The sequence below is a fragment of the Dendrobates tinctorius genome, unplaced genomic scaffold (assembly GCF_039654945.1).
Source record: "Dendrobates tinctorius isolate UK_male_01 unplaced genomic scaffold, ASM3965494v1 ptg000296l, whole genome shotgun sequence".
Taxonomy (NCBI): Eukaryota; Metazoa; Chordata; class Amphibia; order Anura; family Dendrobatidae; genus Dendrobates; species Dendrobates tinctorius.
In genome coordinates, this window is record NW_027361963.1 from 5678486 (window position 1) to 5704839 (window position 26354).

The 26354-nt window shown below is 45.3% G+C and overlaps 1 protein-coding gene across 1 annotated transcript in view; it reads left to right on the plus strand.

Annotated features, from left to right (window-relative positions):
• The first annotated feature begins 23 nt into the window (after positions 1-23).
• LOC141073059 (uncharacterized) overlaps positions 24-26354 on the plus strand; it is a 123467-nt gene continuing 97136 nt past the window's right edge. The window contains 8 exon segments of the mRNA XM_073560376.1: positions 24-171; positions 1973-2121; positions 2436-2615; positions 3080-3203; positions 23294-23391; positions 23473-23551; positions 23657-23754; positions 23877-23994. Of these exon segments, the coding sequence (XP_073416477.1) occupies positions 54-171; positions 1973-2121; positions 2436-2615; positions 3080-3203; positions 23294-23391; positions 23473-23551; positions 23657-23754; positions 23877-23994 (964 nt within the window). The 5' untranslated portion in view covers positions 24-53.

A 26354-nucleotide genomic window follows, 5' to 3' on the forward strand; every position in this document is an offset into this window, starting at 1 on the left:
ACGTCACCACAGGTCCTTCAACTCTTCTCTCCTGAGCCCCGCCCCCTGGTCACATGACGCTGACGTCACCACAGGTCCTCCCGCGCTCAGTGCAGCCGCTCCGTCCTGGGTGTGCGCAGCTCGTGTTCTCTGGGGTCAGCCAGCAGCAGATTTCCGGTTCCCGCCATTCCGGTGAGATGACAGGAGGGTTTGTGGTGACTCTGTGAGAGGAGAGTGTGGGGGGAGATCAGAGCTGTTCCTGTGGAGGCTCCTGCTCCATGTGACTGCGGCTCCTCAGTGTTGGGGACGGGCAGCATTGTATGGGGGATGTGCAGCGTCTCCTCCTCACCTCACGGCCCCCGCTGGAGGTGTAGTTACCACGGTGACCGTCCCCCCGCCGGAGGTGTAGTTACCACGGTGACCGTCCCCCCGCCGGAGGTGTAGTTACCACGGTGACCGTCCCCCGCTGGCGATGTAGTTACCACGGTGACCGTCCCCCGCTGGCGGTGTAGTTACCACGGTGACCGTCCCCCCGCCGGAGGTGTAGTTACCACGGTGACCGTCCCCCGCTGGCGGTGTAGTTACCACGGTGGCCGTCCCCCGCTGGCGGTGTAGTTACCACGGTGACCGTCCTCCGCTGGCGGTGTAGTTACCACGGTGACCGTCCTCCGCTGGCGGTGTAGTTACCACGGTGACCGTCCTCCGCTGGCGGTGTAGTTACCACGGTGACCGTCCTCCGCTGGCGGTGTAGTTACCACGGTGACCGTCCTCCGCTGGCGGTGTAGTTACCACGGTGACCGTCCTCCGCTGGCGGCGTAGTTACCACGGTGACCGTCCCCCCGCCGGAGGTGTAGTTACCACGGTGACCGTCCCCCGCTGGCGGTGTAGTTACCACGGTGGCCGTCCCCCGCTGGCGGTGTAGTTACCACGGTGGCCGTCCCCCGCTGGCGGTGTAGTTACCACGGTGACCGTCCCCCCGCCGGAGGTGTAGTTACCACGGTGACCGTCCCCCGCTGGCGGTGTAGTTACCACGGTGGCCGTCCCCCGCTGGCGGTGTAGTTACCACGGTGGCCGTCCCCCGCTGGCGGTGTAGTTACCACGGTGGCCGTCCCCCGCTGGCGGTGTAGTTACCACGGTGACCGTCCCCCGCTGGCGGTGTAGTTACCACGGTGACCGTCCCCCGCTGGCGGTGTAGTTACCACGGTGACCGTCCCCCGCTGGCGGTGTAGTTACCACGGTGACCGTCCCCCGCTGGCGGTGTAGTTACCACGGTGACCGTCCCCCGCTGGCGGTGGAGTTACCACGGTGACCGTCCCCCGCTGGCGGTGGAGTTATCACGGTGACCGTCCCCCGCTGGCGGTGTAGTTACCACGGTGACCGTCCCCCGCTGGCGGTGGAGTTACCACGGTGACCGTCCCCCGCTGGCGGTGTAGTTACCACGGTGACCGTCCCCCGCTGGCGGTGTAGTTACCACGGTGACCGTCCTCCGCTGGCGGTGTAGTTACCACGGTGACCGTCCTCCGCTGGCGGTGTAGTTACCACGGTGACCGTCCTCCGCTGGCGGTGTAGTTACCACGGTGACCGTCCTCCGCTGGCGGTGTAGTTACCACGGTGACCGTCCTCCGCTGGCGGCGTAGTTACCACGGTGACCGTCCTCCGCTGGCGGCGTAGTTACCACGGTGACCGTCCTCCGTTGGCGGTGCAGTTACCACGGTGACCGTCCTCCGCTGGCGGTGCAGTTACCACGGTGACCGTCCCCCGCTGGAGGTGTAGTTACCACGGTGACCGTCCCCCGCTGGCGGTGTAGTTACCACGGTGACCGTCCTCCTCCTACGAGGCTGATGATGAGCGGTCAGATCGGTGGAGGAGGCCGCGGTGGAGTTTTGTGGCTTTTCCTCCAGATTCTTCCTGGTAAATGTTGATGTTTGGGCAGAATTTAGTGATTGTCGTTCTCTCGTCCCCTGTGATTTCCATCTTCTCCTTCATCATGAAGACGCCGGCAGGACGAGATCCCTCCAGCTGATCCCGTGCTCATCCCTCCTCCTCCTGAATGACCCCCCGAGGATGGACGAGGACAGGAATGAGACCACCAGGAGATTATTCCACTGTGCCCTGGAGATCATCTCCCTGCTGAGCGGAGAGGTAACTCCTCTACATTTCTATCAGCTTTATTGTGTGATGTGACGAGTCCGACACCGGGAGGAGGAAATCCAGAATAGGAGAGAAGGATTCTTTACTGTAAGAGCAGGGATTCTGTGGAGCTCTCTGCCCGGAGGAGTTGTCATGGGGATTCCCTATAAGAGCTGTAGAGGGGCCGGGATGTCCGGAGTGTAATAATATTCCCGGTTATGGCCCCAGATTACTGGAGACGGTTATTGATCCCAGGATTTCTACTGATTGTCAGATCTGGAGTCGGGAAGGAATTCTTCTCCCTAAGTGTCTCTCTCCATACACAGGATTACACAATAGTGAGGAAGACACCGGGGGACTGTGTGACTCCCATCATCCATCTCCAGGAGTCAGGAGGGCGGAGCCCGGGCCCCATCACAGAGCCTCCCCCGCACTCCCCGATACATGAGAGGAACAAGAAGATCCTGGAGCTCAGCAACAAGATGATCGAGCTGCTGAGCGGAGAGGTGACTGCTGGGACATTATACAGGACTGGAGGATTCTGGGTGATGAGCGGAGAGGTGACTGCTGGGACATTATACAGGACGGCACTGGAGGATTCTGGGTGATGAGCGGAGAGGTGACTGCTGGAACATTATAAAGGAGGGCACTGGAGGATTCTGGGTGATGAGCGGAGAGGTGACTGCTGGGACATTATACAGGACGGCACTGGAGGATTCTGGGTGATGAGCGGAGAGGTGACTGCTGGGATATTATACAGGACGGCACTGGAGGATTCTGGGTGATGAGCGGAGAGGTGACTGCTGGGACCTTATACAGCTCTGGAGGATTCTGGGTGATGAGCGGAGAGGTGACTGCTGGGACATTATACAGGAGGGCACTGGAGGATTCTGGGTGATGAGCGGAGAGGTGACTGCTGGGACATTATACAGCACTGGAGGATTCTGGGTGATGACGGTGTCGTTGTCAGGTTCCTATAAGGTGTCAGGACGTCGCTGTCTATCTCTCCATGGAGGAGTGGGAGTATCTAGAAGGACACCAGGATCGGTACCAGGCCGTGATGATGGAGGAGCGCCGGCCTCTTACACCACGAGGTGAGCAGCGCGGCTCCTTGTTGGCTCCGGTGGATGTGATGACGTCTCTCCGGCGTCCTCCTATAATAGATGAGTTTTCTCCAGACTTGCTCTGGTTTTCTCTACATTTTCTCCATCTGACAACAGCTTTCATTTCCCTGATTGTTTTCTTCTGATCTGTGAGTCGCGGTTTCTCCGCTGTCGTCTCGTCTTCTTCATTCTTGAGTCTTCGTCCTCTTGCAAAACTATTGGGGACTTGAACTTTTGATCCTATAAATACCAGAGTTCATAGAATAACCTTGTCATCAGGGACAGGGGTCTACTACAGGTCTAGTGTCTGATTAGCAGGAGAATGGGACACCTAACTGCTTACATGGTACTGTCATGGTGTCTGCAGCAGTGAAATGGTTATATAGCAGCAATCTTATCTCGCGCCACAGACGCGCACCTGGCATCTTCCATGCATGAACACCAGATATCAACGACCTCAAATTGTCAGGGGGTCCGTTCTTCCTATTCCTGGGATCTGATCAGAACGATAGAAGTGAGATGGTGACGCAGGTGTTGGTCCTGCAGGGACATGGGGCCGCACATGGTGTGGGGGTAATTATGAGGGTAAGTCTCCCTTACTCCCGCTACAACATGCGCCGTACATGTGCGGTGCGGCAAGTTCCGGTCACCACGGTAAATCGTGCTGTAACAGAGTAAAGATGGCTGCTATCTCTGACCCCAGAGAATCCCTGTACATAGATACGGGGATCTGTACCGCCTCCTGCCCAATCTCCCCCATCAATGATTACTGTGATTGGTCGGTCAACTCTGAGCAGCCAGTCACAGCGTGTTGGCAGTAAACTTGCAAAAAAGAAAATCTAATATAGCAATCTATGATTGGTAATGTCTGAGACTGCAAAATCAGAGCAGGGAAAAGAGATGGGGAGATCGCAGCGTCACCTCTGATTATTAATCCTTATGGCTCCGATTTGGTAGTCAATAATTGCTGATTAAACAGCGCCAAAAGAAAATAATGATCGCCGCTCTGCACGCTATGTTTCCCTCCGATCTGGTGTGCAGAGAGGTTGTGTAGCCCATTTGTTCTTGCGAGAGAGAAATAATGGGTGCTGCGACCCTCCTGCGATCTCTTCTGACCGCTGCGCTGTGTGACTGATCTGTGATCCCTGATCCAGGTCCACAACACCCTACCAGTTCCCCCAATCCCACAACTCCATATCCTCCATTCGCCAATTGCATTTTTGGCGCACTTGTTTGTTTAGCTCCCTCTATGTGTGCGCGCCCCATGACCCCCCAACCCCCATTGTATTGTGTCCTGAGAATTCATGCTCCGTTTTTGCCGCTCTTTTTCTTTTCTCCACTTGCACTTCTTGTGGCCGCAGTGCTCTCTGTTCAGTTTTGCTGATCGGTCTGCATTAATTTTGTTGGAAAAATGAGAAATTGCAGATAAACTTTTAAACCTTCTTTAAACAAAAAGTTTAAATGATCTACACATCCCATGAACTTACACTGACAAGCAAAAAGGAAACAATGTTCTGAACTTTTGACTTTCAGGCTCCAGCTCTCCCCATCCACTACTGCAGAACGTGAGACCGCCATCATTTTATAGATCATCTTTTCTATCTCATACATAAATGTGACTTGCAGCTATTTAGCATATGATTAGTTATGCAGATTCTCGTCATGTCACTGCATTGTTAATGTTTTGTTCCTAAAAATCTACATTTTGTTATTCTAATCATTGTAGACAGTATGCTACATCCTGATCAAAAAAGTGTGAAAGAAATACTCATTAAATAAAAAATTCAAATCTTTATTCCAACATATATATATATAAAATAAAGTGCCTCATACCATAGAAAAATCAAAATTTAGCGTATACATAGGCCAAATGGTCCGCTAAAAGATCCTAAACCCCTGGAGGAAGCATTGACAGCGAAACGCGCGTCGGGGTTTAGGATCTTTTAGCGGGCCATTTGGCATCTATGTAACAAGAGCTGGGAACAGGTAATATGTATTTATGAGCCATCTACAGCGTTACATGCATATCTGATTGGTAGCCGTCATAAGTATAGTGTTCTGTGCAACACAATGACAGCACTTGCAGCCGCCTTATAAGCTTAGGTCTATAATGAGACTTTGACTGTGTGAAGCACATGGCAGCATTGGGAACTGCCTTAATGAGATTCCTGTGTTTTCAATGCAGGATACACACTTATTTAATAGTGCGGCTTGGAGTGTGCTATACTCATCAAATTTTGATCTTTCTATGGTATGAGGCACTTTATTTTAAATATATATATGTTGGAATAAAGATTTGAATTTTTTATTTAATGAGTATTTCTATCACACTTTTTTGATCAGGATGTAGCATATTGTCTACAATGATTAGTATGTTTCATTGATATCCAAAGTGTGGCCAATCCCTTGACAAGGGAAATGGGTGTGGGTAGTGGGCTTACAATTTTGTAATTCTGTCAGTATTTTGTAAATCGTACTGTGGCTTTCACCGCTGCCTGAATCCTCCTGGGTTTCTCTTTATCAGATTCAAGCATGTCTCCACCGAGTTCCCATAGTTGGTGCAGACTGGTTGACTCACTTGGCTCTGTATATACAGCTTTTTGTCAACTCACAAGTGTTGGATTGGTTTGCGGCCTGGTGACCGTGGGGACAATCCAGCGCTCGTACTTCATTGTCATTGACTCATTTCTTCACCAATCCCGCCATATGCTTCTGGTCGTTGTCCTGTTGGAACACTATGTTTTCCTTTTCATACCCATAGGACTCGAGTGTATGAAGTCATATCATCAGGCTTCCTCCACCAAACTTGTCAATTCCTTCAATTTCTCGTACCCTTAGCCCCTTTTTCCCTTGTTTCTTCCAGACCCATTTGCACCCATCAGAGCCTAGTCTATTGTCTAATCGCTCCAAAACTCCCGTTTCCAATCTACTTCTCACTTTTTGAATTTTTTTGCAAACTTGATCTGACGCTTCTAATAACGATATTGAAGTTGAGTCTTGTGAAGAAATCAGATTATATCTAAATTACCCAGACGACTATGTTTTTGCAAACCAAGACGAATTGACTTTTTATCCGTATATTGGCTTGTGGATTGAAGTGTTTATTTCTGGTGCGTCAAGAAGACAGACTTGCAAACTGATATACTATTTAACATACTGTGTAAGTCTGTAATAGTGACTTGCACATAGTGGGTGTTGAGGGTCATTCCATGGTAGCTTCTTACGCTACAATCACAAGCCAGAAACTGAGTTAATAATGACTACAGACTGTTCTTTGAAGACAGAGACAAAAATGAGTGACTGTATATTGTACATTAAACTATTCTCAATAGATTTCAACACAGCTTGATTTTTCAAGAATACAAATTAAATGCAAAATACAGTGTTATTACTTGGTAACTTATGTTACAACACAATGTAGTAACTTACGTTACAAAGCTGATGGTAACACGTTACAATACTATTACTTGATGTTGAAAAGTAACATTGTAACGCATGCACCTCCCCTGGTGGCCATTTTCCCGGAGTCCACCGCACAGGAAACCGTGGAAGTGCCAGGGCTCTGGCCAGTCGTTACACTGGCTGCCCATTCATTATAGAATCCAATTCAAAGTACTTGTTCTCACCCACAAAGCTCTCCACAGTGCAGCACCCCCTTACATCTCCTCCCTCTTTTCTGTCTATCGGCCTATCCGACCGCTGCGCTCTGCAAACGACTTTGGACTAACCTCTGCACTAATCTGTACCTCTCACTCCTGACTCCAAGACTTCTCCCGCACTGCGCCAATCCTCTTGAATGCTCTACCCCAAGAAATTAGGACCATCCACAATATGCATAGTTTTAGGCGCTCCCTCCAAACACATTTGTTGAACTCTCTCCAAATGTAACATTTATGGTTGTAGCCAAAAACTTCAATTTTGGTCTCATGACTCCAAATTACCTTGTTCCAGAAGTTTTGAGACGCTGTTTTGCGAGATACTTTGTGGCATGTGGGCGGTAATGGCTTTCTTCTGGTGACTTGACCACGCAGCCCATTTTTCTTCCAAGTGTCTCCTTATTGTGCATCTTGAAACAGCCACCCCCCTAGTTTTCAGAGAGTCCAGTATTTCAGCTGATGTTATTTGTGGGTTTTTCTTTGCATCCTGAACAATTTTCCTGGCAGTTGTGGAAAAATTTTTTGTTGGTCTACGTGACCGTGGTTTTGTACTTCCAGAGACCCTGATTTTCCATTTGTTAATCACAGTTTGAACGCTGCTGACAGGCATCATCAATTCCTTGGATATCTTTTTGTATCCCTTTCCTGTTTTATACATTTCAACTACCTTTTCCCGTAGATCCGTTGACAATTCTTTTGCTCCCCATGACTCTCAATCCAGAAACTTCAGTGGCTGGATGAAAGATGCAAGAGTCTGTCTGGATCCCAGCAACTCATTAGCTTTTATGCACACACAATAATTACAAGCAAACAGGTCACAGGTGAGGATGTTACCTTTAGTAGCCAATAAAACCCATCTGTGTCAACTTCTGTGCATGTTATCAGCACGGCTGTGGAGTCGGAGTTGGAGTCGGTATAAAATGGACCGACTCCGACTCCTAAAATATATAATAAATTGGGTACAGTAGTTCAATGCAGAATGTGCTGAATATTTTTTCATAGGAATTTGGGAAAGTTATGAAATGTCCTATAAATGACTGTTCTATTCCTGATCTAAGGCTACATTCACACACAGCGTTTTTCCTGTGTTTTTTGAGGATACGTTTTTCAGTTGCAAAAGCCGATCAGCTTTTTAAAAAACTGCATCACCTGAAAAGTTTTTGAGCTCATAGATAATGTTTTCAATAGCAAAAGCAAATTAGAAATCTGCTCTATATATCCATTTATCCATATCTGTCTATCCATATCATATCTGTACCAAAAAGAATGAAAGCCGGATAGCACACAGACTAACACTCCTTTTTTTTTTTTTTTTAGCACCAGTCAGGTACACGTCATAGCTGACCAAAAGGACGCCCAGGACAGGCATTGCTCGTCTTCAGTAACATCAACTGATAGTTGGAATAAATAGACTGCATTCACCACCACATCTTCTTAAGGTGCAGGCTTTATTTTCAAGTGTAGGGGTGTGCAGTATGAGGTTCTGCAGCAGCTGAGGTGTGCAGTATGAAATTCTGCGGAACAGTATGAGATTCTGCCCCCCCCTAGGTTTGATCCTGGCTACGCCCATAGTGTGAATGTAGCCTGAGGATCTAGGCTTTGTCTTAGCCAAGATAAGTCATAGTGTGTGTATGTGTGTCCAAACTTTTGGTCTGTACTGTTATATATATATATATATACACTCACTGGCCACTTTATTAGGTACACCTGTCCAACTGTGTGTTAAGACTTAATTTCTAATCAGCCAATCGCATGGCGGCAACTCAGTGCATTTAGGCATGTAGACATGGTCAAGACAATCTCCTGCAGTTCAAACCGAGCATCAGCAGGGTGGATAAAAATCTTGATTTTTTTTTAAAAAATCAGATTTTTTTGATTTAAATCAGATTTTTTTGATTTAAATCATTTGATTTAAATCAGATTTTTTAATCAAGTTGTACACAAGCAAAACTTTGTCTTTGTCTTTTTGCAAATCTAATTGTTTTACACTAATAAAAATATTAAAACAGTTGATTATGAAACCTAATAATTTTTATTTGCACTATTAAACACTCAGAATTGAACTACAGAGAGTAAGTACTTTTTAACAATAGCCTATCTCTAACGTTTGAAGTAAGCAAACATCTTCAGTGAATACATCAGTCCTTTAAGCCTACTGTTTATTTAGGACTTTTAATAGGAAAACCAGTTGTCCTGCTTTAGCAGTTCCTAAGCGGTTTCGGACTGTTGTGTGCACAAAACCAAATGAAGAAAACAATCTCTCTACTCCTGCGGATGAAGCCGATGCAGTCAGTAGCTGAGTAGCTAGATTTATTATCTTTGCTGGAAGAACAAGTGATTGCGACTTCCACCAGTCCAGTGGTTTTAGTTCATTAACGACGTTATCTGCAAACATGTATTTTTGAAATGGTGCAGATTCACACTTCAATTTCAGCACAGTTGCCACAATGTCATGGTTAGTATTGGCGAGCCACTCCATTGCAGAGTTGATTTCCGCCTCAGATAATTTTTTCCCTCTGTAGATGGGATGCAAGATATTGGCTAAATAGTGTTCTTCTTTTAATGCTTGGTCCTTGCGGTGCTGTATTGCAACCTTTACATTGTTTGAGAGGTTCAAGAGATCTAGAGAACCTTCTAAATCTTTCCAAACTTCTGTGGCATCAGCTATGGTTGCAGTATCTTTCTGCATTTTATCCAACGCAATCGATATTGGCTTTAACCTTTCCAAAAGGTCCTCGGCATTTCTCTTCACACCAAGATTTAATACTTTGCTTCGTATATTAGCATCAATTTTATCCCGATGTGTTTCGCAAATGGACAGTAATTTTGACCAGTTGTTAATAAACAGTTCCAAGCAGTCAGCCAAGGTATTCCATCTAACATCTTGTGGTAGAACCAACTTCAGTCCTCCCATTTCCTTGTAGGTTGCATGTGCAAAATGATTATTGCGGAAATATTTAACAATTTCTACAACATGTTCCTTGACACCCAAAATATGCAGGTCTTTTGCCAAAAGATGCAACAAATGGGCAGAACAACCGTATGTAATGACATTTGTGTCATCCTGTGCCAGTTCCGCTCGCATTTTTGCCACATTGCTTGCGTTATCAGTAACTAAGCTCCTTACTTTACATCCAAACTGTTCTTGGCATTGGTGAATTGAGTTCTTAGCAATTTCAAGTAAATATTCAGCAGTATGTGAATTTCCAGATGTGTCGATTGTGTCTGTAAGGTAAGTTTCACCATCTTCTGTTGTGACACAAGTGCAAATTATGGGGTCGTTGTGGATGTTGCTCCAACCATCCAAGCTCATGTTAACAACCTTGTCTTTCAAATATTTTGTACAAGCCGCTCTTTCTATGTCGTATACAGCCTGAAGATGTTTTCCTGAGATATCAAATCTACTTGGTGGTTTGTAGCCTGGTCTAATTCCTTCGATCATTTGTACAAACAATGGGTGCTCAACTAGTCGGAAAGAAGAATTGGTTGCAAATATGAATTTAGCAATTAATTCATCAAAATGTTCTTTCTGGCTCGTCGTAGTCTTTAAGATGAATTTTTCTACACTTTGCACGCAAAGTTTTTTTTTGGGCTGCTTTGTTGAAGTTGTACCCAGATATTGATTGTCACGTGCAGCACAAGCCATATTTGACCCTGAAAGCACAGAAATTAAAAATATAAATCGACTGCGTATTTGAAGAAATATAACGAAAATATTGAAACAAACTTTTTGAACAATGTAATGGTCCTCGTCCTATAAGGGCTGTCTCAAAAGTTATGCTACTCAAGGTTTCCGGTGAGGTTGCTGTAATACTGGTAACTAATATCAGAGCCTCGGCAACTGAAAAAAATTATGTCACAAAAGTTTTAAAAATGTTTTTTTTTTAAAATGGTCAATTTGGCAGACTTCAAAAGTGAATTGCAGCCTACAATAAAAAAAAAATAAGCGTATACACACTTTATTTTTACTTAAAGGACATGTGCACCTTTATTTTTTAAGGTGCAGCCAGTCACAGTGTGCACATGTCCTCCCCCCGCAGCTCTCTTACCTCCGATGTCAGCGCTGCGGGGATCCGTGGCTTCGTTCTGCCCGTCCGTGAGCGCGCCTCCATTCATTTCAATGGAGCGTGCGGCCCGCTGACGTCACGCCGCTGGATCACTGCGAGTAGGCTGCAACCGGAGGACGGGAGGCGGACGGTCAAAACGAAGCCACGGATCTCAGCGCTGCGGGGATCGGAGGTAAGAGCGCTGCGGGGGGAGGACATGTGCACCTTAAAAAAATAAAGGTGCACATGTCCTTTAGCGTTAATTTTCTGTGAAATATTGCCTTAACATAAATTTAAATTCTATACTCCAGAACTACCAGTGCTAGAAATTTTTCTTTTCATAGACTTTAACCATCCCAGTAAAATGTCTGTTAAAAAAATAGGTTGTAAATTAATTGCCAGACTTACCACTAGTACTAGGCTCCTGGTGCATAAGAAGCTGTGGGGGTTCATTGACATTAGTTGTATCGCTATCAACATCTTCATTTCCCTTCTGGTTGCAGTTTTCATAATGTGATTTCAAACGGCAAACAAGTCCTTGGATATCCTTTTGACAGTATTTGCACTTTGCTCTTGCACCTTTCTTTCCAAGATCTGCTGCTGGCATCTCAACAAAATGAACCCAAATAGGGTCTCTCTTACGACCTGCTGCCATGGCTCACACAGATCACTTATGAAGTTTGATTGTTACTACAGCCTGAGCCAAGCACTGCTGATGTTACTACAGCCTGAGCCAAGTACTGCTGATGTTACTACAGCCTGAGCCAAGTACTGCTGACTATCCAACAAGTTTGGGCATGTCAACTGAATGCAGGGAAAAAGAAACTAAACCAAAACTGAAACCAAGCTAGAAGTGTGGAATTAAAGGGGCAGTATGAACAAAATGTGGAGGCTATTAATAGTTTATACAATTAAGACATGCTGCTTTTAAACACCTACCTATTGCCATATAGTAAAACAAAAAAGATTTTTACTTACTTTGGGGTCCCCCCCTCACCCTGGCGTTAGATCGTTGCCCCTAGTTTCGTCCGTGTAACTATGGGCGCACATGCACACTGCTCTCACTTCTCATTTTAATCGTGATTTATATTAAAAAAAAACCTTTTGATTTAAATCAGTGATTTAAATCATGATTAAAATCATGATTTAAATCGATCCGATTTAAATAGAAAAAAATCTTTTGATTTAAATCGTGATTTAAATCATGATTTAAATCGGCGTGATTTAAATCAATCCACCCAGAGCATCAGTATGGAGAAGAAAGGTGATTTGAGTGCCTTTGAACGTGGCATGATTGTTGGTGCCAGAAGGGCTGGTCTGAGTATTTCAGAAACTGCTGATCTACTGGGATTTTCACGCACAACCATCTCTAGGGTTTACAGAGAATGGTCCGAAAAAGAAAAAAAATCCAGTGAGCGGCAGTTCTGTGGCCGGAAATGCCTTGTTGATGCCAGAGGTCAGAGGAGAATGGGCAGACTGGTTCGAGCTGATAGAAAGGCAACAGTGACTCAAATTGCCACCTGTTACAACCAAGGTAGGCAGAAGAGCATCTCTGAACGCACAGTGCGTCGAACTTTGAGGCAGATGGGCTACAGCAGCAGAAGACCACACTGGGTACCACTCCTCTCAGCTAAGAACAGGAAACTGAGGCTACAATTTGCACAAGCTCATCGAAATTGGACAGTAGAAGATTGGAAAAACGTTGCCTGGTCTGATGAGTCTCGATTTCTGCTGCGACATTCGGATGGTAGGGTCAGAATTTGGCGTAAACAACATGAAAGCATGGATCCATCCTGCCTTGTATCAACGGTTCAGGCTGGTGGTGGTGGTGTCATGGTGTGGGGAATTTTTTCTTGGCACTCTTTGGGCCCCTTGGTACCAATTGAGCATCGTTGCAACGCAACAGCCTACCTGAGTATTGTTGCTGACCATGTCCATCCCTTTATGACCACAATGTACCCAACATCTGATGGCTACTTTCAGCAGGATAATGCGCCATGTCATAAAGCTCGAATCATCTCAGATTGGTTTCTTGAACATGACAATGAGTTCACTGTACTCAAATGGCCTCCTCAGTCACCAGATCTCAATCCAATAGAGCATCTTTGGGATGTGGTGGAACGGGAGATTCGCATCAGGGATGTGCAGCCGACAAATCTGCGCCAACTGTGTGATGCCATCATGTCAATATGGTCCAAAATCTCGAGCTTCCAGCACCTTGTTGAATCTCTGCCACGAAGAATTGAGGCAGTTCTGAAGGCAAAAGGGGGTCCAACCCCTTACTAGCATGGTGTACCTAATAAAGTGGCCAGTGAGTGTATATATATACACACACACACACAGTACAGAGCAAAAGTTTGGACACACCTTCCCAATCAAAGCGTTTTCTTTATTTTCATGACAATCTACAATGACTATTGTAGATTCACTCTGAAGGCATTAAAACTATGAATTAACACGTGGAATTATACAATTAACAAAAAAGTGTGTAACAACTGAAAATATGTCTTATATTCTAGGTTCTTCACAGTAGCCACCTTTTGCTTTGATTTCTGCTTTGCACACTCTTGGCATTCTCTTGATGAGCTTCAAGAGGTAGTCACCGGAAATGGTTTTCACTTCACAGGTGTGCCCTGTCAGGTTTAATAAGTGGGATTTCTTGCCTTATAAATGGGGTTGGGACCATCAGTTGTGTTGTGCAGAAGTCTGGTGGATACACAGCTGATAGTCCTACTGAATAGACTGTTAGAATTTGTATTATGGCAAGAAAAAAGCAGCTGAGTAAAGAAAAACGAGTGGCCACCATTACTTTAAGAAATGAAGGTCAGTCAGTCCGAAAAATTGGGAAAACTTTGAAAGTGTCCCCAAGTGCATTGGCAAAAACCATCAAGCGCTACAAAGAAACTGGCTCACATGAGGACCGCCCCAGGAAAGGAAGACCAAGAGTCACCTCTGCTGCGGAGGATAAGTTCATCCGAGTCACCAGCCTCAGAAATCGCAGGTTAACAGCAGCTCAGATTAGAGACCAGGTCAATGCCACACAGAGTTCTAGCAGCAGGCACATCTCTACAACAACTGTTAAGAGGAGACTTTGTGCAGCAGGCCTTCATGGTAAAATAGCTGCTAGGAGACCACTGCTAAGGACAGGCCACAAGCAGAAGAGACTTGTTTGGGCTAAAGAACACAAGGAATGGACAATAGACCAGTGGAAATCTGTGCTTTGGTCTGATGAGTCCAAATTTGAGATCTTTGGTTCCAACCACAGTGTCTTTGTGCGACGCAGAAAAGGTGAACGGATGGACTCTACATGCCTGGTTCCCACCGTGAAGCATGGAGGAGGAGGTGTGATGGTGTGGGGGTGCTTTGCTGGTGACACTGTTGGGGATTTATTCAAAATTGAAGGCATACTGAACCAGCATGGCTACCACAGCATCTTGCAGCGGCATGCTATTCCATCCGGTTTGCGTTTAGTTGGACCATCATTTATTTTTCAACAGGACAATGACCCCAAACACACCTCCAGGCTGTGTAAGGGATATTTGACCAAGAAGGAGAGTGATGGGGTGCTACGCCAGATGACCTGGCCTCCACAGTCACCAGACCTGAACCCAATCGAGATGGTTTGGGGTGAGCTGGACCGCAGAGTGAAGGCAAAAGGGCCAACAAGTGCTAAGCATCTCTGGGAACTCCTTCAAGACTTTTGGAAGACCATTTCCGGTGACTACCTCTTGAAGCTCATCAAGAGAATGCCAAGAGTGTGCAAAGCAGTAATCAAAGCAAAAGGTGGCTACTTTGAAGAACCTAGAATATAAGACATATTTTCAGTTGTTTCACACTTTTTTGTTAATTATATAATTCCACATGTGTTAATTCATAGTCTTGATGCCTTCAGAGTGAATCTACAATTTTCATAGTCATGAAAATAAAGAAAACTCTTTGAATGAGAAGGTGTGGCCAAACTTTGGTCTGTACTGTATACAGTGTATTACATATTTACAATTTATTACAGTTTTTTGTGTTCTAAAGTTGTATTCCAATAAATAGATATTATGTTCTATCTAAATATCTTGATTATTGGATCATAGAAATGATTAAATGTCTGATGTTCACATTGTACTACAATAAATTTTTCACTTAAATATAAGCAATATATGTGGGAGTCGGAGGAGGAGTCTGAGTCGGAGTCGCAGATTTGGCTTACCGACTCCACAGCCCTGGTTATCAGGCCAAAATCACCAGGGTATGTAAAATTTTGATCAGGGTCATTTGGATGTTTTGGGTTGTCATTATGATTTAAAAAGAGAAAACACAGTAGAATGACAATAAATGGCTTCACCCAACCACTAACCATGAGTGGAGAAAAAGTTTTGGTGTTATCATTCATATTCTCTGAAAACAACTGTAACTGTAAGAAGAAGACGTCATTCCCAAGCCCGGCTGACTGGTTCAGGCAGCGGTGGTCCCCTGCCTAGGCTAGTGTGGGATGCTTGGAAGCGCCATAATGGGTCCAAGGGGACTGCACAGTAGCGAGCGGAGCAGGAGAGTGGTATCCAGGTAGGATTAAAGGCTCGGTCACGGACGGCAGGTGCAGGTAAGTATGCCCCTGTGGCTCATTTCGGTGTGCGGCTTTCGATTCCTTGGGCTGTGGGTGGGTGCGTTCCTGCGGAATGTGTGGCATTCAAGCCTGCGTGGCAGGCATGACAACGGAGTTGCTGGTGGTGGGCATGGCTTGGGGTCATGGTTGCGGGGGCATGGTACTCGGCCTGCAGACCCCAGGGGAGGAAGCACCTGGCAGACCACGTGGAGGGCCTGCTGACCTGGAAGTCTGGGGGTACCAGTTTGAGGGCGTGGCCTAAGGTGTAAGCGCAGGCCAGGGCAAGACCAAGTGCTTCCAGACCCATAATCCCCGAAAGGTATGATGGACTCGCCAGAGGTGCAGGTGCAGCATTCACCTGCACAATAGCCGCTCACTGAGAAGCCCCACTTACAAGTGTCCTGGCGACACCCGAGTAACCTCGCAGGAGGTACTCATGTTGGTGAAAGGAAATCCAGTCAGAAGAGTTCCAGCAGTCTAGATGAGTCTTCAGCCTCCGGAGATCCTTTGGCTGAGAGTTGTCCACTGCATAATCTGGGGAAAAAGTGTACTGCTGAGGCCAAGCATAAGGAGTGTGCGATTTGCAAGGCCTTATTGCCAGACTCTTATCTGAAGAGGCTGTGCCAGTCGTGCATTCAGCAGACAGTAGAGGAAAGAACACCAGTTGGGGAATCTATGAGATTCCTTTCCCAGGATAGTGTCCACAAGGTGAAGATAAGGATGGTTAGATCCCCGGAGCCGGACAGTTATAGTGACTCGGGTGAGGAGGATGTCTCAGTTTCATCTGCTTCAGCTTCATCCTCTTCAGATGCTGGTTCAAGCTGTTCCTGCTTCCCTATTGACCTGGTAGATAAGCTGGTAAAGGCGGTTAGGAGTACTATGGGGATTGTAGAGCCCACACCAAGGAAATCCATGCAGAACGTCATGTTCGGAGGTCTGGATCAGAAGACACGCAGGTCCTTTCCCCTGAATGAAAAGATGCACTCTTTTATTCATTGGGAGTGGAAGAGTCCATAGAGGAAAGGCTCCCTCGCTCCAGGCTTCAAGAGGAGGTATCTGTTTGAAGAGCCTGCCTCGTCATCGTGGGATAAAGCCCCAAATCTAAATGCAGCGGTGGCTAAGGCATCTAGAAGGTCCTCTTAATCCTTTGAGGATATAAGGAATCTGAAGGATCCACTAGACAAGAAAGCAGTTACCTTTCTTAAAGGCACCTGGGAAATGTCAGCGGGATCCCTTAGGCCGGCGGTGGCAGCCACCTGTATGGCCAGGTCTTTGATGGTCTGGCTGGTCCAGTTAGAAACACAGGTAAAAGATAAGGTGTCCAGAGAGAGCATTTTAGCTACGCTTCCAATGATGCAGGGAGCCGCAGCCTTACTGTCAGATGCCTTGGCGGCAAAGGCAGCAGCACTGCCAAACTCAGCCCGAAGAGCGCTATGGCTAAAAGTGTTGGCCAGGGGACATCCAGGCCTGGTTGTAGCTGTGTGCCATCCCTTGTGACGGCAAACACTTGTTCGGAATGGTTTTAGATGAACTGGAAAAAACGGGATAATAATAAGAAATTCCCTAGCCTATCGGTCCTTTCATATGGACGTTCCTTCAACAGGAGAAGATTAATCCGTGGAAGCCCTCCAGTGACAGAAGCAGATGGGACGACAGGAAAAGAGAAGGTAGAGGCTACATGTCTGGAGGCTCTTCCCAAGATTGCAGGAAACCGCCCCAATGACTGCTGGCTCAGTGGGAAGATTGTCTACCTTCTACACAGCCTGGTCAAAGATATCAAATAGTAGCTGGATCCATGGTCTAATAAAATCTGGACTAAGGCTGGAGTTCCGTTCAATGCCGCAGGACAAATTCATGACAACTCCCACTCGTTCCTCATCTGCGGAACAACAGGCCCGGGAGTCAGAAGTCTTGGAACTGTGACGCAAGGCAGTCTTGGTGGAGGTTCCTGTGTTGGAAAGAGGCAGGGGGTTCTACTTACCCCTCTTTTTGATTAAGAAAACGGACAGTTCTTTCCGGATCATCATTAACTTAAGGGGTCTAAATAGGTTCCTCGAAGATAGGGTTCTCTTGAAGCCAGTTCTGTCTTGCCTACCTAAAACAGCCTCTAAATTTCACATAGTGCATGAGATAGTTTTTTCCTTCCTTCTCTGCCAACCCTGGGAATCATAAGGAAGAGAAGCTTCGTTCACTAGATGTCAGGAGATGCCTGTCAGATATGTTTGTGACTAACCCTTGTGTGATGAAGAAAGCAGGATTTAGTGCTCCAATAGTATGATAATGAGATAAGGCCAAAACAGAACTTCAGAGCTTGAGTAGTAGTCACGCCAGCATGGGGCAGGAAGGTGTTTGGGGGCTTCAATTAGAATATACCTGTCAGCTGGACACAGAAATACACATCCATTGTCTCTCCCAGCCGCTCCGACTCCATCCTAGGATCATGGATTATGAGCACACCTTTCGAGTTATAGACTCATAAAAAATATCCGCGTGACCCTGAGGAAATCGCGCATCTGGCAGTGCGACTCCTGAGTCAGTGTTGGCTCTGGGACCTGAGATATAGAGAATGGCCCTCCACAGCAACCTAATGGGGCCATGTTTGCTCTCCACACGACAGGCAAAACAAACCGCATTCACTGGTACCTCTCGTGTCCTGATCCGATCATCCTGGAGGAAGTTACCCCCTTTCTTAGATATTGGGAATAAGTTCTGCAGGGAGCTAAAGGGTGGAGATTATTAGCCCACCCTCTGACACAGGGGGGAGGAACCCAGCATGCTTAAGAACTGGGGGCACAGGGCAGAGAGACACACTCTCACAGAAGAACCAGATGATGATCTAAGAAGGACCTGGGGACAGATTTGCCAAGGGAGCAGCGGCCCGTGCTTTGGGGTCTGTCTGGCAACTAAGATTCTTATACCTGTTGACTGCAGAGCTCCCGGCATCCGCATGCAACATACAACCTGGTAAATTGACCTCCAGCTTTATATCTCTAAGTCTTGTACCATTATTGTTATATTTTACTCTGACTGCAAATCCTCTAATTCCATTGTATAGCTTACTGTATATTTCTGTAATTATCTAGTGCGCCCTTAAGGCAATTAAACCATAAAATTAATCTTGGGCTGATGCTTTTACTCTGATTATGAATCTTAGAATACCCAGTGGGTAACAGGACATCCTCCCCGGCGGCCATTTGCTCTAGGTGCAGTTCCCTTGCTGACCTGAGACAAAGGGGGCGCCGGAGAGCTGTGCCTGTGTAGTTACGTCACATTGGTGACGTGGGAGGAACCGGTCTTTCCTTCACACCTTGGAAAAGGGATAATTCTTTGTGTCCTTTCAGAGGGCTAGGAAGGGGCTTAAGGTTTCAAAATGCAATTTAGCTAGATTGATCGGGGAAGCCATTTCATTAGCCTATATATCATGTTTTAAGGCAGTTCCTGAAGGTCTTAAAGCTAACTCCTCACAAGCCGTGGCAGCTTCCTGGGCAGAGAGATCAGAGGTTTCGATCGAGCAGATATGTAAGGTGGCTATATGGTCTTCTCCGTCCACGTTTTATAAGCCTTATAGGCTTGATATGGGAGCCTCCTCCGAACTCATGTTTGGGAGAAGGGTGCTTCAGGTTGTGGTCCCTCCATAATTTCTTACCTCTCTATTTGGTCTCTCATGACAGCACCACGAGAGAATTATCAAGTCTTAGTTACTTACCGGTAACAGTATTTTTCGCAGCCCATGACGGCACCTTTATATTCCCTCCTTTCACGTGTGGGTGAGCAATTCTTTCACTTGTACATAATCACGTGTGAGAAATTATTTGGTGTTCGGAATAATGTATAAGGTGCAACTAACCTTGGCGGTCCTCTCGTGCTCTGTAATCCAACTGATGTGGAAGAGAGGTGCCGCCCTTTTTTGTCTGTAGGTTTTCTTTCCTTGAAGGGCGGATCCCTTGTCTCGTGGTGTTTTCATGGGCTCCGAAAGATACAATTACAGGTAAGTAACTAAGACTTTTTACCACAAAAATATAACTTTAGCTCGAATTTTGTATTATCAAAAAGGTAAAAGGAGAAAATGGACCATATTATTTGTTGTGCAATTTCTCCTGAGTATACCGTTACCCAATATGTGGGGGAAAACTACTGTTTGACTGCACAGCAGGGCTTGTTAGGGAAGGAACACCAAATGAATTGTGGAGTGCAATTTTGTCTGGAATATATTGCAGATGCCATGTCATATTTGAAGAGCCCCTGACATGCCAAGACAGCAGAAACCCCCACAAGCTTCCCAATTTTGGAAACTATTAACTCTTGAGGAATTCATCTTGGGATGTAGTCAGCAGTTTAACCCTCTGGATATTCAAAGAATTGTATAACAGGCTGAGTCAATGGAAAATTACCATTTTTTTCCCACTAAAATGTTGCTTTGGCCCCAAGTTTTCAATTTTAAAAAGGAAAATTAGGAGAAAATTAATGGTACAATTTCTTACACAATTCCTCCTGAGTACGCCAATGTCCGATATGTGGTCAATAACTTCTTTTGAGGCTCATTGCAAAGCTTCAGAAAGGAAGAAGCACTATATAGGAACTCAGATTTTGCAGGAATGGTTTGAGGGTGCAATATCACATTGGCCGAGCCTCTGAGGTGCCAGAATAGCAACCCCCCCTTCCATAAGTGACCCCATTTTACAAACTACACCTCTCAATAAATTCATCTAGTCTAATGGTGCAGTGATCATATTGACACCAAGGGTGTGTCACAGAACTTTATACCATTGAAGAAAAAATAATTACATTTTTACCAAAAAACAAAATTGTATTAGCCCCAGATTTTACATTTTTACAAGGGAAAATGGGTAAAAATGGCTCCAAAATTTGCCACAATTTCTGGTGAATGTATAAATGCCCCATACTGTACTGCTTAGCCATATGGAGAGACTCGGGAGGGACGGAGTGCTGTTTGACTTGGAGAACAAATTATCGTAGAATTGTTTGCTGACTTCATATACAGAGCCCTTAAGTGTCAGTGAAGAGCAGAATCCTCCTTCAAGTGACCACATTTTGGAAATTGCACCCTTCTAGGAATTTATCTACAGGTGTACTGATGATTGTGACTCAATGAGTGTTTTCCAGAAACAAGCAACAAAGGATATTGCTGAGAAAATATTACAAATCTGCCCTTGTAGTGCCCAGTATGTTGTACTGCCTGTTCATTGCACCCAGTTCGTCCTCTTTTGGAGAAATGGACCCTGTGAATTACGCAGGCTCTCATCGCTACAGAAATGTCAAACATGTGGAAGCTAAATGTGGTTGAGGCACGCTAGGGCTCAGAAGAGAAGAGGGGGGCATTAGGATTCGGGACACAGAAGTGGATGTATTTTTAATTTTTTTTTTTTTTTTTGGGGGGGGGGGGGGGGGGAGAGGAGCCATTTAGCTTTTCCAGAGCCTTTGTACTACCAATAACGTGGAAGCCCCCTATATTTTCGTTAACAGTTGACAGACCTCAGTGGGGACTTGCTTTTTTTTTTTTGGATTGGGAACATTTTTCATAACGTTTGTGATCTCATTTATCCGGTGCTCTACGCTGAGCACTTACTTTGAGGTTTACATCTAAATCTCCAAGTGACATGACAGGTGAAACTCCCGAGGGATCCATTCACTATAATAAGGCAGCAGAGTTACTCTGGACTTCCTCTGGCCTCTGTCCTTCTTTTCAGGTGTATACAAAACTGACAGACGGGTTTATTTTTTTGCAATCCTGAAAAGACGGGACACCACCGGATCAGAGGTCCTATGGCGCCCACAGTGCCTCCATCTGCCTCATTAAAGGGAATCTTCCACCGGTGGTTCCGTCTGAATCCTGTATTTCAGAGGTTTACACTGAAGCTCCAGTGTAAGCGCTCAACGCAGAGCGCAGGATTAATGGGCGCCGAGCCTTACTGCAATCTTTAGGAAGGCAGAATGTAGAAATTAACAGCAGGTGAAGAATTGGTTTTATTTATTTTTTACGCCATTCCTCGTGTGTTATAAGTGATTAAACGACTTTATTCTTTGGGTCGGTGCGATTACAGCGATACCTGAGTTATATCGGGTTTTTATGTTTGGCTGCTATCACACACTAAAAGAACGTCTTTTTGGTTAAAAAAAACAAACAAAAAACGAGTTTTTGCATCAATATATTTTGAGTGCAATAATTTTTCCATATTTCTGCTGAGTCATGTGAGGTCTTATTGTTTGCAGGACGAGCTGACGTTTTTATTGGTTCCATTTTCGGTCACATGCCATTTTTCTATCGCATTCTATTCTGACTTTTGGGAGGAAGAATGATCGAAAAATAGCAATTCAGGGATTTTTTTTTTTTTTTATACCGTTCCGCGTGCGGTAAAATTGATAAAGCAGTTTTATTCTTCAGGTCAGTACGATTACAGCGATACCTCATTTATATCTTTTTTTATGTTTTGGTGCTTTTTACACAATAAAAACTATTTTATAGAAATAATTATTTTTGCACCACTTTATTCTGCGAGCTCTAACTTTTTTTTATTTTTCCTCTGATGGAGCTGTATGGTGGCTCGTTTTTTGCGGGACAAGATGACGTTTTCAGCGGTACCATTTTTTTTTACATTTTTTATCACGCTTTATACCGCGTTTTGTTAAGCGATATGATGAAAGATCATAGTTTTTTTTTGTCAATTTTTGTTTTTTTCTAAGGTGTTCACTGATGCGACCGATAGGTCAGTACATTCTGGGTGCAGCAATAGCAAATTTGTGTACTTTATTTCTTTTTACATAAATATACCTTTTTTAATTGTATTTATTTTGTGATTTTTTTTTGTTTTTGTTTACAATTGTCAACATTTTTTAAACCTTTTTTTAATTTTTACTTTGTCACTCTATGGCAGTTTAACTTTTATTACTTTGTTCGCTGGTATAATGCACCACAATGCTGTATACCTGTCAGTGCTGCAGTGACAGAAGCCTCTTGGCCTGTGCTCCTGACATGGTCTAAAAGGCTACCATCGCTGGCAGACCCTGAGGTTGTCATGATGACCATCAGGCTCTTACATTGATGTTGCGGTGGCACCGATCGGAAGAGCGAGAGAGGGAACTCCCTCTCCCAGCCTCCTAAATGTTGCCGTATGGGCACCGCTCCTGGCATCACGTAAACCGAGCTCCCAGCAGAGAGTGCGAGGGTATAGCTCATGTGCTGTCACGATTGCGAGGGTGTACCTATACATTAAAGGTAGTGAAGGGGTTAAAACATAATAAAAACACAGTAACTCTCTCCTCTTAGTGATCCCAGAGGATCCTGTCCAGGAGGGAGGCCGTGTCCTCATGGTGACCTCATGAGCTCTCAAATAACAATCCCTGGTAAATGGTAACCGTCCTTCCCCTAATCTCCATAACGGTGAATTAGGAGAGAAGAAACCGCTGGATAGAAATGTGGAGCTTTCTCCAGCTCCTCTGTGGTTCCATCCCTGGTGGAGGGAAAATTGGAGAAGTTGTGTTTCTTAGTACGGCTCCTACATCTGACTGACGAGGGTCTTCTCTGTCCCTCTCCTCAGGGTCCTCAACCTCCGAGTGCAGAGCAGAGAGCATTAGGCTTTGGCCTCGCTGATTATCACTTCATACTTGGGGCCACAATGTGCTGGGACCTTGGTACCGGTGGTGAGGACCACAACAATGTAATTTAGTCCCTGATACATAAACCTAGAATTACCGGATCTAAGAGACGTGTCTCATATATAGACAGATACACGGCAGGTCATGTATTCAGTCTGTGTGTCTCCACAGATGTATCCAGGAGGAGAAATCCACCAGAGAGATGTCCCTGTCCTCTGTGTCCCCAGGACTGTCCAGAGGAGAATCACAACATCCCGGAGGATCATCAGGTCGATAAAGCTGAAGCCCCCACAACATCTGACCATGAAGTGATGGGACCTGAGCTCATCTTATATTTTTTTTCTTTTTAGGGTGAAGATCTGATTGATATTAAGGTTGAGGTTATACACGGAGCACAAGAGGCGATCGCAATATGGGCCGATCAGCAGGGTGAGGAGGAGAGACTGTCACGTCTGTTCTGTGGTCATCTACTACTACTCCCATCATCTCATCATCACATGACACAATCTATTCCGTCACTGTGTGTTTCCACAGATGGATCCAGGAAGAGAAATCCACCAGAGAGATGTCCCCGTCCTCTGTGTACCCAGGACTGTCCAGAGGAGAATCACAACATCCCAGAGGATCATCAGGTAGACGGCACTGAGCCCTGTACCGGATCTGTATATGGGGGGACATTTCTGAGCGAGGTCATAGGTGTCACAGATTTTGGTGGTTTCTTGAATTGTGCTGATTGTTACATCTGATATATCAGGAGGAAGATCCGACTAAGAATAAAGTGAAGGACGAGACAGAAGAAGAAGCGATGACGAGAGGGGATCAGCCGTGTGTGAGTGACGGGAAGGAGGAGATTCCGGTAAATGTTTATACAGGTATGTGATAATGACTGGCGTACGACGACGATGGGCATGGGATGACGATGGGCGTGTGATATCGTGTGAGGTCTCTGGTGCAGTGAAGCTTTATCCGCTGTCCACATCACAGCAGTAGCGTCCGGTGATGGCGCGGCTGCTCCTGTACAGAGTCTGGCGGTGCACCTATGAATAACAGGGCCGCCTTCACACCTCTTCTTAATGATTTAGGAAGCACAGATTTAGTTTTCTTTTACCTTTGTAAATATTACTTCCATCCTTTCCGTCCATATTTTTCTTCCACAAGTGCCGTGCTGCCATATAAATGACTGAGCTTGTGTTACAGGTTATGAATCTCCCCGTCCTATGGATCCTGGTGGTGTATCAGCCTCTGCCTGGTGCTGACGAGTGACAACACGTCACATGTAGAGTCGTCCTACCTGTCCCCTCTGTTTGCCCCCTACACTGAGGCCGGCGTTCTGGTCCCTCTACATCCAGGCCGGCCGCCCGGTGGAATGAAGAGCCCAGTGGTAAGTCAGTAAGTGCCATGCTATGAAGGGTCAGACATACGGCTGTTGTCCCTCTGCCACGGTGGAGGCCATCTTGGATGTAAGAGGACTAGAACACAAGTCTCCGTCGGAGGACAGCGGAGGACACCAGGTAGGTGACAGTGCATGATAAGTGTTCCGTCACTCCTCTGTGCCGGGGTGGAGAATTGCTTTATCATAAGGGATTACGATCTTGTATCTACAAACAGGTGTGAAACATCTGGCCCTGTAGCCTCCACCCCTGGTACATAACACGGTTCACACGGTAACTGGTGGGTAAATGGACAAAACCTAGAAGAAGCAAAATAGACATAAACCCTGCTGCAGCTAAATAGGTAAAAAGCAAAAGTCCATTTAAGTAACACAGGGTTCTTAGTTTGTGTTTGATCAAAAATAGCATAACAGCCGTCCCACCGTCGGTGAGGTGACCCTGATCGGGATGGTCCTACACCTTGCCGACAGCGAGATGGCTTCCATGCTATTTTTTATCCAAAACATTATTACTAAAACAGACTTAACCCCTCAGTGACCGAGCTGATTTTCACCTTCATGACCCGGCCACATTTTAGAGTTCTGACCACTGTCACTTTATGAGATGATAACTCTGGATCTTCATTGGATCCCATTGATTCTGAGGTTGTTTTCATGACAGATTGTACTTTGTTAGTGGTAAATTTTTGTTGATTTTTTTTTTTTTTGCGTTTATTTGTGAAAATATCAGAATTTTGATAAATTTTTTTTATCTCAAATTTTCAAACTTTTAATTTTTATGTCCTTAACCCCTTCACGACATTTTCAGTATATATACTTAATGGTTGGGAAGCAGGAGCCAGGAGCCGTGCCCGCAGGCAGTTGATATCAGTCACAGAATTTAGAAGGCACGGAGAGAGCTCCCTGTAATTTCATCGTGGGGGTCCGATTGTTGCCATAGTGACCCGAAATCATCATGACGACATCCGGGTAACCAGACTACAGCAAGCCCCATAGACCGTGCGCAGAGCGGGATCTGAAGAGCTTGTGTCAGTGCCGCACTGACAGATACAAATGGGCTATAGATAATTTAGTGACAAAATGTATACTTGGTGGAGAAAGGCTGTAATTATACCAGCGAACAGAGCTGTGACAGTCCCATAGAGGACCATGTAAGAAAGTAAAAAAAAAAAAAATATTGTACAATATTTAAAAACAAAACAATCACAAAATAATAAATTATATAAATATTGGACCCATAAATAAGTATTTTTATGTTAAAAAAAAACAAAAAAAAACGCAAATATTTGACATCAGCGCATCCGGAATGATCCGACCTATAAAACTGTCACACTAGTTAACCCCCTTCAGTGAACATAAAAAAGAGGCAAAAAAACCTATGCTTTTTCATCATACCGCGGAACAAAAAGGCAAATGTAAATAAAAAAGGTGTCTCTGAAAGCGTCATCTTGTCCTGCAAAAAACAAGCCGCCATACAGCTCCATCAGCGGAAAAATAAGTTATAGCGCTCAATATATAGCAATGCAAAAATTTATTTTTTTCTATAAAATAACTTTTGTTGTTTAACCCCTTCACCCCCAAGGGTGGTTTGCACGTTCATGTCCGGGCCAATTTTTACAATTCTGACCACTGTACCTTTATGAGGTCATAACTCTGGAACGCTTCCATGGATCCCGGTGATTCTGACATTGTTTTCTCGTGACATATTGTACTTCATGTTAGTGGTAAAATTTCATTCAAATAACTTGCGTTTATTTGTGAAAAAAATGGAAATTTGGCAAAAATGTTGAAAATTTTGCAATTTTCCAACTTTGAATTTTTATGCCCTTAAATCACAGAGAT